The sequence below is a fragment of the Mesoplodon bidens genome (genome assembly GCF_964165515.1).
Source record: "Mesoplodon bidens genome assembly, chromosome: 8".
Lineage (NCBI taxonomy): Eukaryota > Metazoa > Chordata > Mammalia > Artiodactyla > Ziphiidae > Mesoplodon > Mesoplodon bidens.
This window is the reverse complement of record NC_138165.1, coordinates 903,672-915,317: the sequence shown is the minus strand read 5'-3', so window position 1 is coordinate 915,317 and position 11,646 is coordinate 903,672. Positions and strand designations below refer to the sequence as shown.

Genomic DNA, 11,646 nt, shown 5'->3' with positions numbered 1-11,646 from the left:
CAGACCAGAGTTTACCATTCCAGTTCGAGGAAGGCTGCCCCAGGAGAGCCAAGGCCGTCCCAGGAAGGCCGTCCCAGGAGGGCCGTCTCTGGTCCCAAAGACTGGATCAGACTTGGCATAGACTCCCGTCTCAGATCTGTGCAGGTCAAGGCAAAAAGCAAGGCTGGGCTACCTTCCCACTTGAGCTAGTTCACAGGAAGCAACCTTGTAAAGAAACTCCACTCTCCTGGAAGCTCTATCCCCAATTGTCCTATAACATGACCAATTTCTATCTGCAGTGGGATACAATGTAGTCTCGTATTTAAGATAACCAAAAGCTAACAGGCTTCACCATCTGTGACATCTTCAAGATACGAGGGTAAGTGGAACTCGACGTGGAACGACAAAACTTTAACAGAGTAGACTCAAAAACGTGAGAGAAACTACAGCAGAGTAAACGCTCGAGCGATGTGCAGTACAGCACCGGTTAACTTTATAAAAAGATGTAAACTGCTTCTGTACAAAAACCTCTTTGAGTCCTTTATTAACGTTTGGAGATGTGTGGTACATACAATTAACAGCATCACACCAGGCACAGAAGTACAGATAACCAAGAATGTACTTCAGAACACAGATCTCAGAGCAACTTACGGTGTTGCCTGCTCGAACCTCCACAGAAACCCAACTCTGACACACGCAGGACAGACAATGTAACAATTTCACTCTGAAATGGTTCTTTAAAAAAATGACGAGAATCGATCGTTAAAACCCTTTAGAGTGAGATGTGGCAGGTCTCTCGGTGCCATGGCACTGCTTTAGAAGGCCAGTGTGGGCATCTGAAGGTCAGAGTAAGGACCGACTGGGGTGAGGGGAAGAGGTTCAATTTTCAGCGTAGAGAGGGAACAGATGGTCTGAGTGGATACTTTCAGTCCAGGCTCAGTATGGGTCCTGCAGGAATCCAGCAGATAAATACAGTTTATCAACTGGAAGGCTGAAAAACACCAGCCAGTCACTTATGTCACTGATTCCAACTGGGAGACACTGATGCATCAGGAATCATGTCCGACATGGTACGTGTAAGAGGGAGACAGACGCCTGAAAGAAAGACTGGAGTCCACTGTGTCAGATGCGCTCTGATCCTTCCGTGTCACTGGATGCTATGGGCTCTTCTGCTTTCGAGCGTGAGTTAAGGAACGCTTTCTTAATTTCAATGTTCTGCTTTGAAAATAACCAAAGCCCTCCCCCACCCCCAACACCATTCTTCATAAATTCTGTTTCCGAAGTCCTGATTCGGGGTCTAGACTTTTTCCTTCCGCTTCAATTTTGCCACCTTCTTGACAGTCCCGTTCTTATTCAGAAGCTTCAGGACACGATCTTTGTGATCTAAAACCTTAAGCATGGAGTCTCTGGCCTCACTGATTTGATCCATCACAAGTTTACACCTCTGCATATTCCCCTGAAACAAAGGACATCACAGCGTCAGTAAGTAATCTTCGAGACAACGTGGCTTTTAAAGAACTTCTCTTCTTTGGATTGAGCCATTGTGAGGCTTTCACACAGAAACAATGTTTTAGTGTTTCTTGATAATGCAGGCTGAACAGGTTTTTACTAAAGGCATTAGTGGACGAGAGAGGGAAAGGGAGAAGTAAGGAGAGGGAAAGGGCTCCTTCAAACCTGTATTAGTTCATTTATTCGGTGTAAATCATCATCGGTTGCTGCTTTTTTCTTTGGGATGATCCCTTCCTGTAGGTTGGTGAGTCTTTCATAAACATCGTGTTCTAGATTTGTCTGCAACAAACAAGAGGGAGGGCATCATGACTTCAGAGATACTTTTGTCAAACTCAGGCAGACAACCCACCCTGAATCACCTGTGTAAACTGGTATTAGATCTGTTTGGGTGATAAAATCATTTCTCCCAATGACTAAGATGCAGTAAAGAAAACTGATCAACAACAATTTACATTACAATTTGCCATAATTCAGAGTCCTTCTTCCAGGATAACTTTTTTTAAAATTAATTAATTTGGGTTTCCCTGGTGGCGCAGTGGTTGAGAGTCCGCCTGCCGATGCAGGGGACATGGGTTCGTGCCCCGGTCCGGGAAAATCCCACATGCCGCAGAGCGGCTGGGCCCGTGAGCCATGGCCGCTGAGCCTGCTCGTCCGGAGCCTGTGCTCCGCAACGGGAGAGTCCACAACAGTGAGAGGCCCGCGTACCGCAAAAAAAAAAAAAAAAAAAAAAAAAAAATTAATTTAATTTATTTATTTTTGGCTGCATTGGGTCTTTGTTGCTGCACACGGGCTTTCTCTAGTTGCAGTGAGCGGGTGCTACTCTTTGCTGGGTGCGTGGGCTCTAGGCGCGCAGGCTTCAGTAGTTGTGGCTCACTGGCTCTAGAGCGCAGGCTCGGTAGTTGTGGCGCACGGGCTTAGCTGCTCCGCGGCATGTGGGATCTCCCCGGACCAGGGCTCGAACCCGTGTCCCCTGCATTGGCAGGTGGATTCCCAACCACTGTGTCACCAGGGAAGCCCCCAGGATAACTTATTTATTTATTTATTCGTTTGTTTGTTTTTGGTCGCACCGCACGGCATGTAGGATCTTAGCTCCTCGACCAGGGATCAAACCCGTGCCCCCTGCAGTGGAAGTGCAGTCATAACCACTGGACCGCCAGGGAAGTCCAAGGATAACTTTAAAATTCTGCCAGGAATTCACAATCCCTCTGAAAAACAAGTCTGTAAGTTTCAGAGAAATATGCTTTTATGCTACATAAAAAAACTAGCCATGGCACTACTTTAAGAACAATACTCATAAAAGACAATGTTCTTCAGATCACTGCTACTCCAAAGATGGAAAGACTTTGTGAGGTTATTATTTTGATCACCTCCTCTTTACCTTGTTGAAGGAAGGATTCCCGCCTAGGGTTATGGAAAGGGCTGAACACCTAGCACATTGGACAGATGAGATCAACAGCAGTTTACTAGTCAGTATCCTCACAGCCCAGGGGAAGAGGACAGCGCACACCACGCATGGCCACATGGGGGCTGCGCTCCATGACAAGCAGGGAACGGAGTGAAGGAGTAGGGGCTGTGGGAGGCAGGCACTGCAGCAGCCAGAGCGAGCGGTGCCCCCGGTCCTCCCGGGAGGATGTCACCAGCTTATCTGAGTATCACAAGCTGGCAGAGAACTGAAGCCCACTGTTCAGGAAGAAGTGGGAACTGTGCCTGGTCCCCACGCCAAGGAGCAGGGTGAGGAGGAGGAGCTTACACAGTTGGGTCATCTGACGCCCCCTCTTTTTCAGATGTCACGGCAACACGTAACACTGAACCTCAATTGTACATCTTACAAACTTAAGTTGTTCAGTATATTGCACTTACGGGGACCAAAACTAAGATATATTTAGATTACAATTACACCCACAGAATAGGTAACAGTAATTACAATATCACACAGCACACATAAAAATTCTACCATGACCCACGTTAACTGGGAACGCTTCGGAATCACTCTAAAGAAAATGTTCTATGAACTCAGACGTCTCCAGCATCCATCCTTCTGTTCAGCAGGACGTAACAACTGCTAGAGCACCACCTACCAGCTGCAGCAACTGGGCAGCACAGAGGTGAACCTTCCAGCCTTGGGCACGACAGGATACTCCTTTCTGATTAGCTATTTCCTGCAGCATAGCTTTCTTCTCCTCTGGAATCATAAAAGAAAAAAAAAGTATATTTCAATTTTTATAGAGCTAAAGTCATTTGTGTTCAAGCCACTACTTTATTAAGAATTTTACTTAAATATCTTTAAGTCAGTGAAAATACAGTCACAACATGAATAAAAGCTCTTTTTGTCCACACCAGAAGAATTCTTTAAAGACATACTCTGCTAATCTAGTGAATTCAAAAGAGAGTAAGTTAGTACTCTAAACTCTTAAATGAAGGAAATGGTCTTTAGTAGGTTGGAGCCTTGCTCATGTGTGAAGCTTGCCAGCATGTGGAGAGTTTGGGCCTGAAGCTTAGAAGCTCCGTGGTGTAATCTAGATCTTGGAGAAGTTACAGGGCTCCAACTTGAGTCACATTTAAATGTAGGTAGAAAAGTCCAGTAACCAGCACTGTAGTAAAATAAACATGAATTGTATCATTTGGACTGGGGAAAGAAACTAGGATTGAGGAGCACCTGTCAAAGGTGAGTTTAGCTGTATCTGTGAAGTTTTAATATCACTGTTTAACTAGGACTTAAAATGTAATTACATAGTACATGGATAATTAAAAAAGATTTTTTAAATTAAATAACTTATTTTATTATTTTAAAAATTAATCTTGAAAAAACCCTACCTATATGCTTGTCAAACTGATACAGTATACAATGTCAAGACCAAACTGGACTGTAAATGATGAACTTTGGGTGATACTTGTATGTCAGTTTAGGTTCAGCAGATGCGACAAATGCACCACTTTGTGGTGGTGTTGACGGTAGGGGAGGCTGTGCATGTTCGGGGCCGGGGGACATGTAAGATCTCTTTCGATATGGTTGTGAACCTGAAACTGACGAACTTTACTTCTCAGAGCAATTAAAAAAAAACTCTGTCTACTAGGCAAATATTAGCATGAATGGGATGAAAGAATTTTAACCTTTTTTTTTTTTATTTTTTTTCCCAAGGATGGGGCCTTTTTTTTTTTTTTTTTTTAATTTATTTATTTATTTATTTATTTTTGCTGTGTTGGGTCTTCGTTTCTGTGCTAGGGCTTTCTCTAGTTGTGGCAAGCGGGGGCCACTCTTCATCGCAGTGCGCGGGCCTCTCACTATCGCGGCCTCTCTTGTTGCGGAGCACAGGCTCCAGACGCGCAGGCTCAGTCGTTGTGGCTCACGGGCCTAGTTGCTCCGCGGCATGTGGGATCCTCCCAGCCCAGGGCTCGAACCCGTGTCCCCTGCATTAGCAGGCAGATTCTCAACCACTGCACCACCAGGGAAGCCCCAATTTTAACCTTTTTGAGAGAACTGTAGATTCACATACAGTTGTAAGGAATAATACAGGGAGAGCCCGTGTACTTTTTTTTTTTTACCTATTTATTGGATTATACTTGCTTTCCAATGTTGTGGATCCTGCATACTCTTTATCCACTTTCCTCCAGTGGTAGGATCTTGCAAAACTGCAGTCAATATCACAACCGTGACACTGACAGAGTCCACTGACCCTATTCAGATTTCACCAGTTTTAGATGGACGTGTATATTTCATTACAAGCATTAAAAAAAACTTTTTAGTTTCACAGAAGTTGCAAAGATAGTCTACAGATATATCTGGTAAGGGACCTGTATCTAAAACATAGGAAGAATTCTTACCACTCAATGATAAAAAGACAAACCAATTAAAAAGGGCAAAGGATCCAAAAAGACATTTCTTCCAAAAAACATATACAAATGGCCAACATCACATGAAGATATTCAACACCATTAGGCATTAGGGAAATGTAAATTAAAACCACAGTGAAATACCACTTCCCACCCATTAGGATGCTGTAATAAAAAAAAGAGTAAGTGCTGGTGAGGATATGGAGAAATCAGAAGTATCATCATGCACTGCCGGTGGGAAAAATGTATTTACTCTGGAAAACGGTCTGAGAGTTGCTAAAATGTTAACTATAGTTACCAAATAACCCAGAAATTCTATTCCTATGTATATGTCCAAGAGAAATGAAAACAGATGTTCCCACAAAAATGTAGATACATGGGGCTTCCCTGGTGGTGCAGTGGTTGAGAATCCGCCTGCCAATGCAGGGGACACGGGTTCGAGCCCTGGTCCGGGAAGATCCCACATGCTGCGGAGCAACTAAGCCCGTGCGCCACAACTACTGAGCCTGCGCTCTAGAGCCCACGAGCCACAACTACTGAGCCTGCACACCTAGAGCCCGTGCTCCACAACAAGAGAAGCCACCACAATGAGAAGCCCGCGCACTGCAACAAAGAGTAGCCCCCGCTTGCCGCAACTAGAGGAAGCCCATGCGCAGCAATGAAGACCCCACACAGCCAAAAATAAATAAAATAAATTTATAAAAACAATGTAGACACAAATGATCATAGCACCATTATTCATAATAATCAAGAAGTGGAAACAACCCAAATGCCCATCAAGTGATGAATGGATAAATAAAATGTGGTATATATCCATAAAATAGAATATTATTCGGCAGGAAAATGGAATGAAGTACTCAGACATGTTACGTGGATGAACCGTGAAAACATTACACTAAGTGGAATAAGCCTGTCACAGAAGACTGTATAATATATGATTCCATTCATAAGAAATGTCCAGCACTGGGAAATCTACAGAGATGGAAAGCAGATCAGAGGTTGCCCAGGGCTGGGGGTATAGGGAGGAGTGAAGATGGCAGGATTGGGAAGGATGGCTAAGGGTTGTGGAGTCTCTTATCGGGGTAATGAAAATGTTTTAGAACTCACCGTAGTGATGGACGTGCAACTGTGAACATACTAAAAATCACTGAATTGTACATTTTCATAGATGAATTGTATGCTACGTGAATTATAGTTCAATAAAGCTATTACTGGGGAAAAAAGATAGTAAAGAGAGGTCAGGTGTTTCTCCTTCACCACTGTCTACATCTTAATAACTGTAGTACAGTATCACACCCAGGAAACTGCCACTGATGTAAAGTGAGTATATGCCATTACATCATTTTAGATTTATGTGACTGCCACCGCAATCGAGATTCAGAAGTATTACATCACCACAGAGATCTCTCCTGTGCCACACCTTTATGGTCACACCACCCCTGCCCCGTGATTAACCCCCAAATCCACTAATTTGTTCTCCATCTCTGTAATTTTGTCACTTAGAGACTGTCATATAGATAGCATCACATGATATGTCTTGTTTTTTTTCTTTTTGGTATGTGTCCTCCTAAGATTAGCTTTTCCCACTAAGCATAAGCACAGTGCCCTTGAGATCCACCTAAGCTATTACATGATCAGTAGTTCTTTCCTTTCCATTCCTGAGTAATATTCAACGGCACTACAGTTTGTTTAACCGTTTGCTGTCATTTGTGTTGTTTCCAGATTTTGGCTCTTACCAAAAAGTTGCTATGAACACCTGTGTACAGATTTTTGTGTGAACACAGGCTTTCATTTTTCTGGGATGAACACCCAGGAGTGCACCTGTTGGGTCATATGGTAAGTGTATGTTTGGCTTTTCTAAAACTGCTACACTTTTGTCTTCCGGAGTAGCTCAGCAACAAGTGACTTGTGATATGACACTGTTCTTCTAAGCTGCTTCCCCAGTGAAACTGGGGGAAAGTTTTACAGAAGGCTTTAAACCTCTGGGAAAGGTCCTACGGGCAAAGAGCAAAGCAGAAACATCTACTCGAGCAAAGCTACTAAAATGTGGAAAGAACAGGAAGTCTGTGGTATTTAAACCAAGACCGCTCCCTCCCGCCTCTCTCCAGCTGAGAGGCGGTGACTCCATCCCAGATCGCTGCAGCCCAGAACACAGAGCCCCCTCTCCGCCAGCCGCTAGGGAGACGGCTCCCCTCCCAGGAGGAGCGAGACATTCCTCATCCTGCTCCGTGCTCCCTGCTGCTGAGGCCCAGGCCCAGGCGAGTCTAACTGACATGGGGGGGCTCCCTTCTTTTGCTCAACCCCGCTTGTAGGATGGAGACTGTACCTTAGAAGTACAGTCTGAGAAGCCCTTCTCCTGGCTTGTGAAATGGTGGCGTCACATTAGGAGAGGCAAACCAAGCGGACGTACCCCAGGCTACTCACTCCTCTTCCCCTACCCTGAGTGTTCACCTCCTAGAACAAGGTGTTACTCGGAGAAAAGGCTGTCATTGTCCCACCCCCACCTCCAGAGCCCTAGGCTCAGAGATTCTGCCTGGAGGGAGAAACAGGCCATAGCACAGGAAGCTTCTGATCTCTTCCCAAAGGAGGTGGCTCCATTTTCAACAGAGTACGCAAGTTCAAATGCTCCCCAAAGCAGTGAGAGTGTAGTGAAGGCAAGTAGGAGGAAACGTGCAGACCCAGTGAAAGACGCGGCCTAGACTGTGGGCTGACCAGTTTTCAGGAGAGAACAAAGAGTAAGACAGCTGGCAGGAGATCTCCTGGGGCAGAACAAACATCAAACACTGACCTCAGAAACCATTCTGGCAAGGAGCTACAATACGACTGGATTAGTTTGCAGAGGAATTTGTGTTTAAGGTCAAATTCCAGTACTGTGTTCTAGTAGATTAAATGGCAAGCAAGTAGTGGGGTTTATCAGCTGGATGTGGTCAGGGAAACAGTGGGGGAGAACCCTACTAATGCCATTGTCTTCCCAGGTGACTGTGGGCACCCAAAGCTGTGCCTCCCTAAGGAGTAACGTCAGAGGCTTAACACCTGGTGGTGTTGGCGGGGTGCAGGTGAATAGACTTCACTAAAAGAATCCAGCCGGTCGCTAAACAGATAAACAAGCAAATAGCAAATAACTATGGTGGGTCTTGGAGGAGATGAGGAGATCAGTACCAAGGGTTGTTACAATATAGTATCTAAAATGTCCAGTTTCTAACAAAAATTATGAGGCATGCAAAGAAACAGAAAAGTATGTCCCATACACAGGGAAAAAGAAACAGGCACCAGAAACTGCTTGAGAGAGTGACCAGATGTCAGATTTATCAGAAAAAGGTTTCAAAGTAGCCGTTATGAATAAATTCACAGAATGAAAAGAAAGCCTGAGTGAAGAAGTAAAAGAAGGTATGATGAAAAAGAACGTATGATGATCATGTCACATTAAATAGAGTATCAGTAGAGAGATATAAATTATTTTTTAAGAAAAGAACCAAATGGAAATTCTGGAGTTAAAAAGTACAGTAAGCAAAATGTTAAAAATCTACTAGAGGGGCTCAACAGTAGATCTGAATTGGTACAAAAGAGAATTAGTAAAGTTGAAGACAGACCAACAGCCCTGAAGAACTGAAGGGAGAAACAAATGAAGAAGAATGAACAGGGCCTCAAAGAAACATGAAACACCATTAAGAGCACCAAGACATGTATAAAGGAGTACCAAAAGGAAAAGAGAGAAAGGAGGAGAAATATTCAAAGAAAAAATGGCTGAAGACTTCTCACATTTACTGAAAACCAATAACCTATATATCCAGGAAGCTCAAGGAACACTAAGTATGATAAATGCAAAGATACAAATAGACATATTATAGTATTATAAAAATGTTGAAAGTCAAAGTTGAGAAAATCTTCAAAGGAGCAAGACAAAACATGATGCATCATTTACAAGATAACCCCAATAAAATCAGCAGCTGACTTCTCTAGAGAAACAATGGAGGCTAGAAAGCAGTGGGATAACATTCAAAATGCTCAAAGGAATGTATGAGAGATCTAGTTTCTCTACATCCCCATTTGGCATTATCAGTATTTTTAATTTCAGTTATTTTGGCTGTGCTGCATGGCTTGTGGGATCTTAGTTCCCTGACCAGGGATTGAACCCTGGTCCCCGACAGTGAAAGCGCCAAGCCCTAATCACTGGACTGCCAGGGAATTCCCTAATTTCAGTTATTTTGATAGGCATCTCAATTTAAGTTCCTCTAATAGCTAGGGATAAACGCTTTTTAAAAATTAAATTTTACTGCTTTCTAAAGTTCCAGAATCCAGTCAAGATACCACAGTACATTTACTTGTCATGTCTCCTGAGACTCCTTTTGGCTTGACGGCTCCTCAGACTTCCCTTGCTTCTGATGACTTTGACAGTTTTAAAGAGTACTGGTTAACTATTTTGTAGGATGACCTTCTAGTTAGATTTGTCTGATGTTTTTGTTAGGATTAGACAGTGGTTATAGATTTTTGAGAGGAGACATAGAGAAGTACCATTGTCATCACTGCCTGAGAAGGGTACGTATTATTACACGATTCATTACTATTGAAATTGACTTTGATCACCTGGCTGAGGTGATGTTTGTCACATGTCTCCACTGTAAAGAGAGAGAGACACCCTCTTCCACACTGCACACTTTGGAACAGAGTCTCTACATAGCCCACACTTATGGACTAGGATTTATATTCCCTTGGACATCTTCTCAGGTGCTTGCCATCCATGTATCCTCTTTGGTGAAATGGCTCTTCATGCCTTTGTTCATTTTCTAACTGGATTATTGTTTTTATTTCCTGTTAAGTACTGAGAGTTCCTAATATATATCCTAGACATGAGTCCTTTATTAGAGATGTAGTTTGCTAATATTCCCTCCCAGTCTATAGCTTGTCTTTTCATCCTCCTAATAGGGTCTTTCACAGATTAAAAAAGGTTTTATGAAGTCCAATTTATTGATTGTTTTTCTTTTAGAGATGGTGTTTTTGGTGTTATGTCTAAGAATTGTTCACCATGCCCTAGGTTTTGAAGACCTTCTCCTAGTTTTTTTTCCTAAAAGTTGTATAGTTTTACATTTAAATCTATTATCCATTTTGAGTTAATTTTTGCATGAAGTGTGAGGATTAGGTTGAGGTCCCCCCCGCCCCCACCAAACACATGGATGTCCAGCATTATTTGTTAAACAGACTCTCCTTCCTCCATTGAATTCCTTTTGCACTTTGGTCAAAAATCAGTTGGGCATATTTGTGTGAGTCTATTTCTTCATTTTTTATTCCATTCCCGTCATCAATACGTCTATGCTTCTGCAAACACCATGCTGTTTTGAGTACTGAAGCTAAAGAAGATTTGGTAACAAGATTTCTGTTGTTTTTCAAGATTATTTTACCTATTCTAGTCCCTGTGCCTTTCCACATAATGTTTAGAACAAGCTTTACTAAGTTTACAAAAACCTCTGTGATTTTGGTAGAAATTGTAGTAAATGTATCAGTCAATCTAGGGAGAACTGACATCTTTTGAGTTTTTCTAATCATGAATGCTGTATGCCTCTTCATTTATTTACATCTTCTTTCATTTCTTTCATCAGCATTTTTCAGTTTTCAGCAAACATGTCCTGTACATGTTTTGCTAGATTTGTACCTGAGTATATCACTTTGGGGGGGAATAATTCTAAATGGCATTATGCTTTCAATACGTTTCTACAACATTCCAGGTATCTAAAATTATAATTGATTTTTTTCATGTTGATATTGTAGCCTGTGACCTTGCTGAACTTATTTACTAGTTTCAGGGGTTTTTGGTAGAATCCTTGAGATTTTCTATGTAGACAATGATGTCATTTGCAAATAGACAGTTTTATTTATTCCTTTCCAACCTGTATAGCCTTCTACCTCTTTTTATTACTTTATGATGTGGCTAGAACTTCCAGTTCTATCCTAAGTAAGAGTGGTGACAGAAGACAGTCTTATCATTTTGCTAATCTCAGGTAGAAAGCATTCAGTCTTTACCATTAAGTATAATGTTAGCTCTAGTTTTTTTGTAGACTTTTATCAAGTTGAGGAAGTCTTCTTCCTTCTCTGTTTTTGAGTTTTTATCATGTAAACGTTTTGAATTTTGTCAAACAAATTTTCTGCATCAATCGATATGATCCTGTGATTTTTCTTTAGCTTCTGTTGTGGGTTGAATTATGTCCCCCCAAAAGATGTTTAAGTTCTAACCCTTGGTACTTGTGAACGTGCTCTTATTTGGAAGAGGGTCTTTGCAGATGTAATCAAGTTAAGAAGTCATACTGAACTAGGGTGGGCCCTAAATCCAAAGAG

The 11,646-nt window shown here is 42.4% G+C and overlaps 1 protein-coding gene across 6 annotated transcripts in view; it reads right to left on the bottom strand.

Annotated features, from left to right (window-relative positions):
• Positions 1-479: 479 nt before the first annotated feature.
• Positions 480-11,646, bottom strand: part of SAP130 (Sin3A associated protein 130) — a 75,736-nt gene continuing 64,569 nt past the window's right edge. For all 6 annotated transcript variants that reach the window (XM_081242524.1, XM_081242526.1, XM_081242525.1 and 3 more), the window contains 3 exons: positions 3,567-3,670; positions 1,654-1,767; positions 480-1,435 (listed from right to left, as the gene is read on the bottom strand). In XM_081242524.1, the coding sequence (XP_081098650.1) occupies positions 1,277-1,435; positions 1,654-1,767; positions 3,567-3,670 (377 nt within the window). In that variant the 3' untranslated portion in view covers positions 480-1,276. The remainder of the gene's footprint in view (positions 1,436-1,653; positions 1,768-3,566; positions 3,671-11,646) is intronic.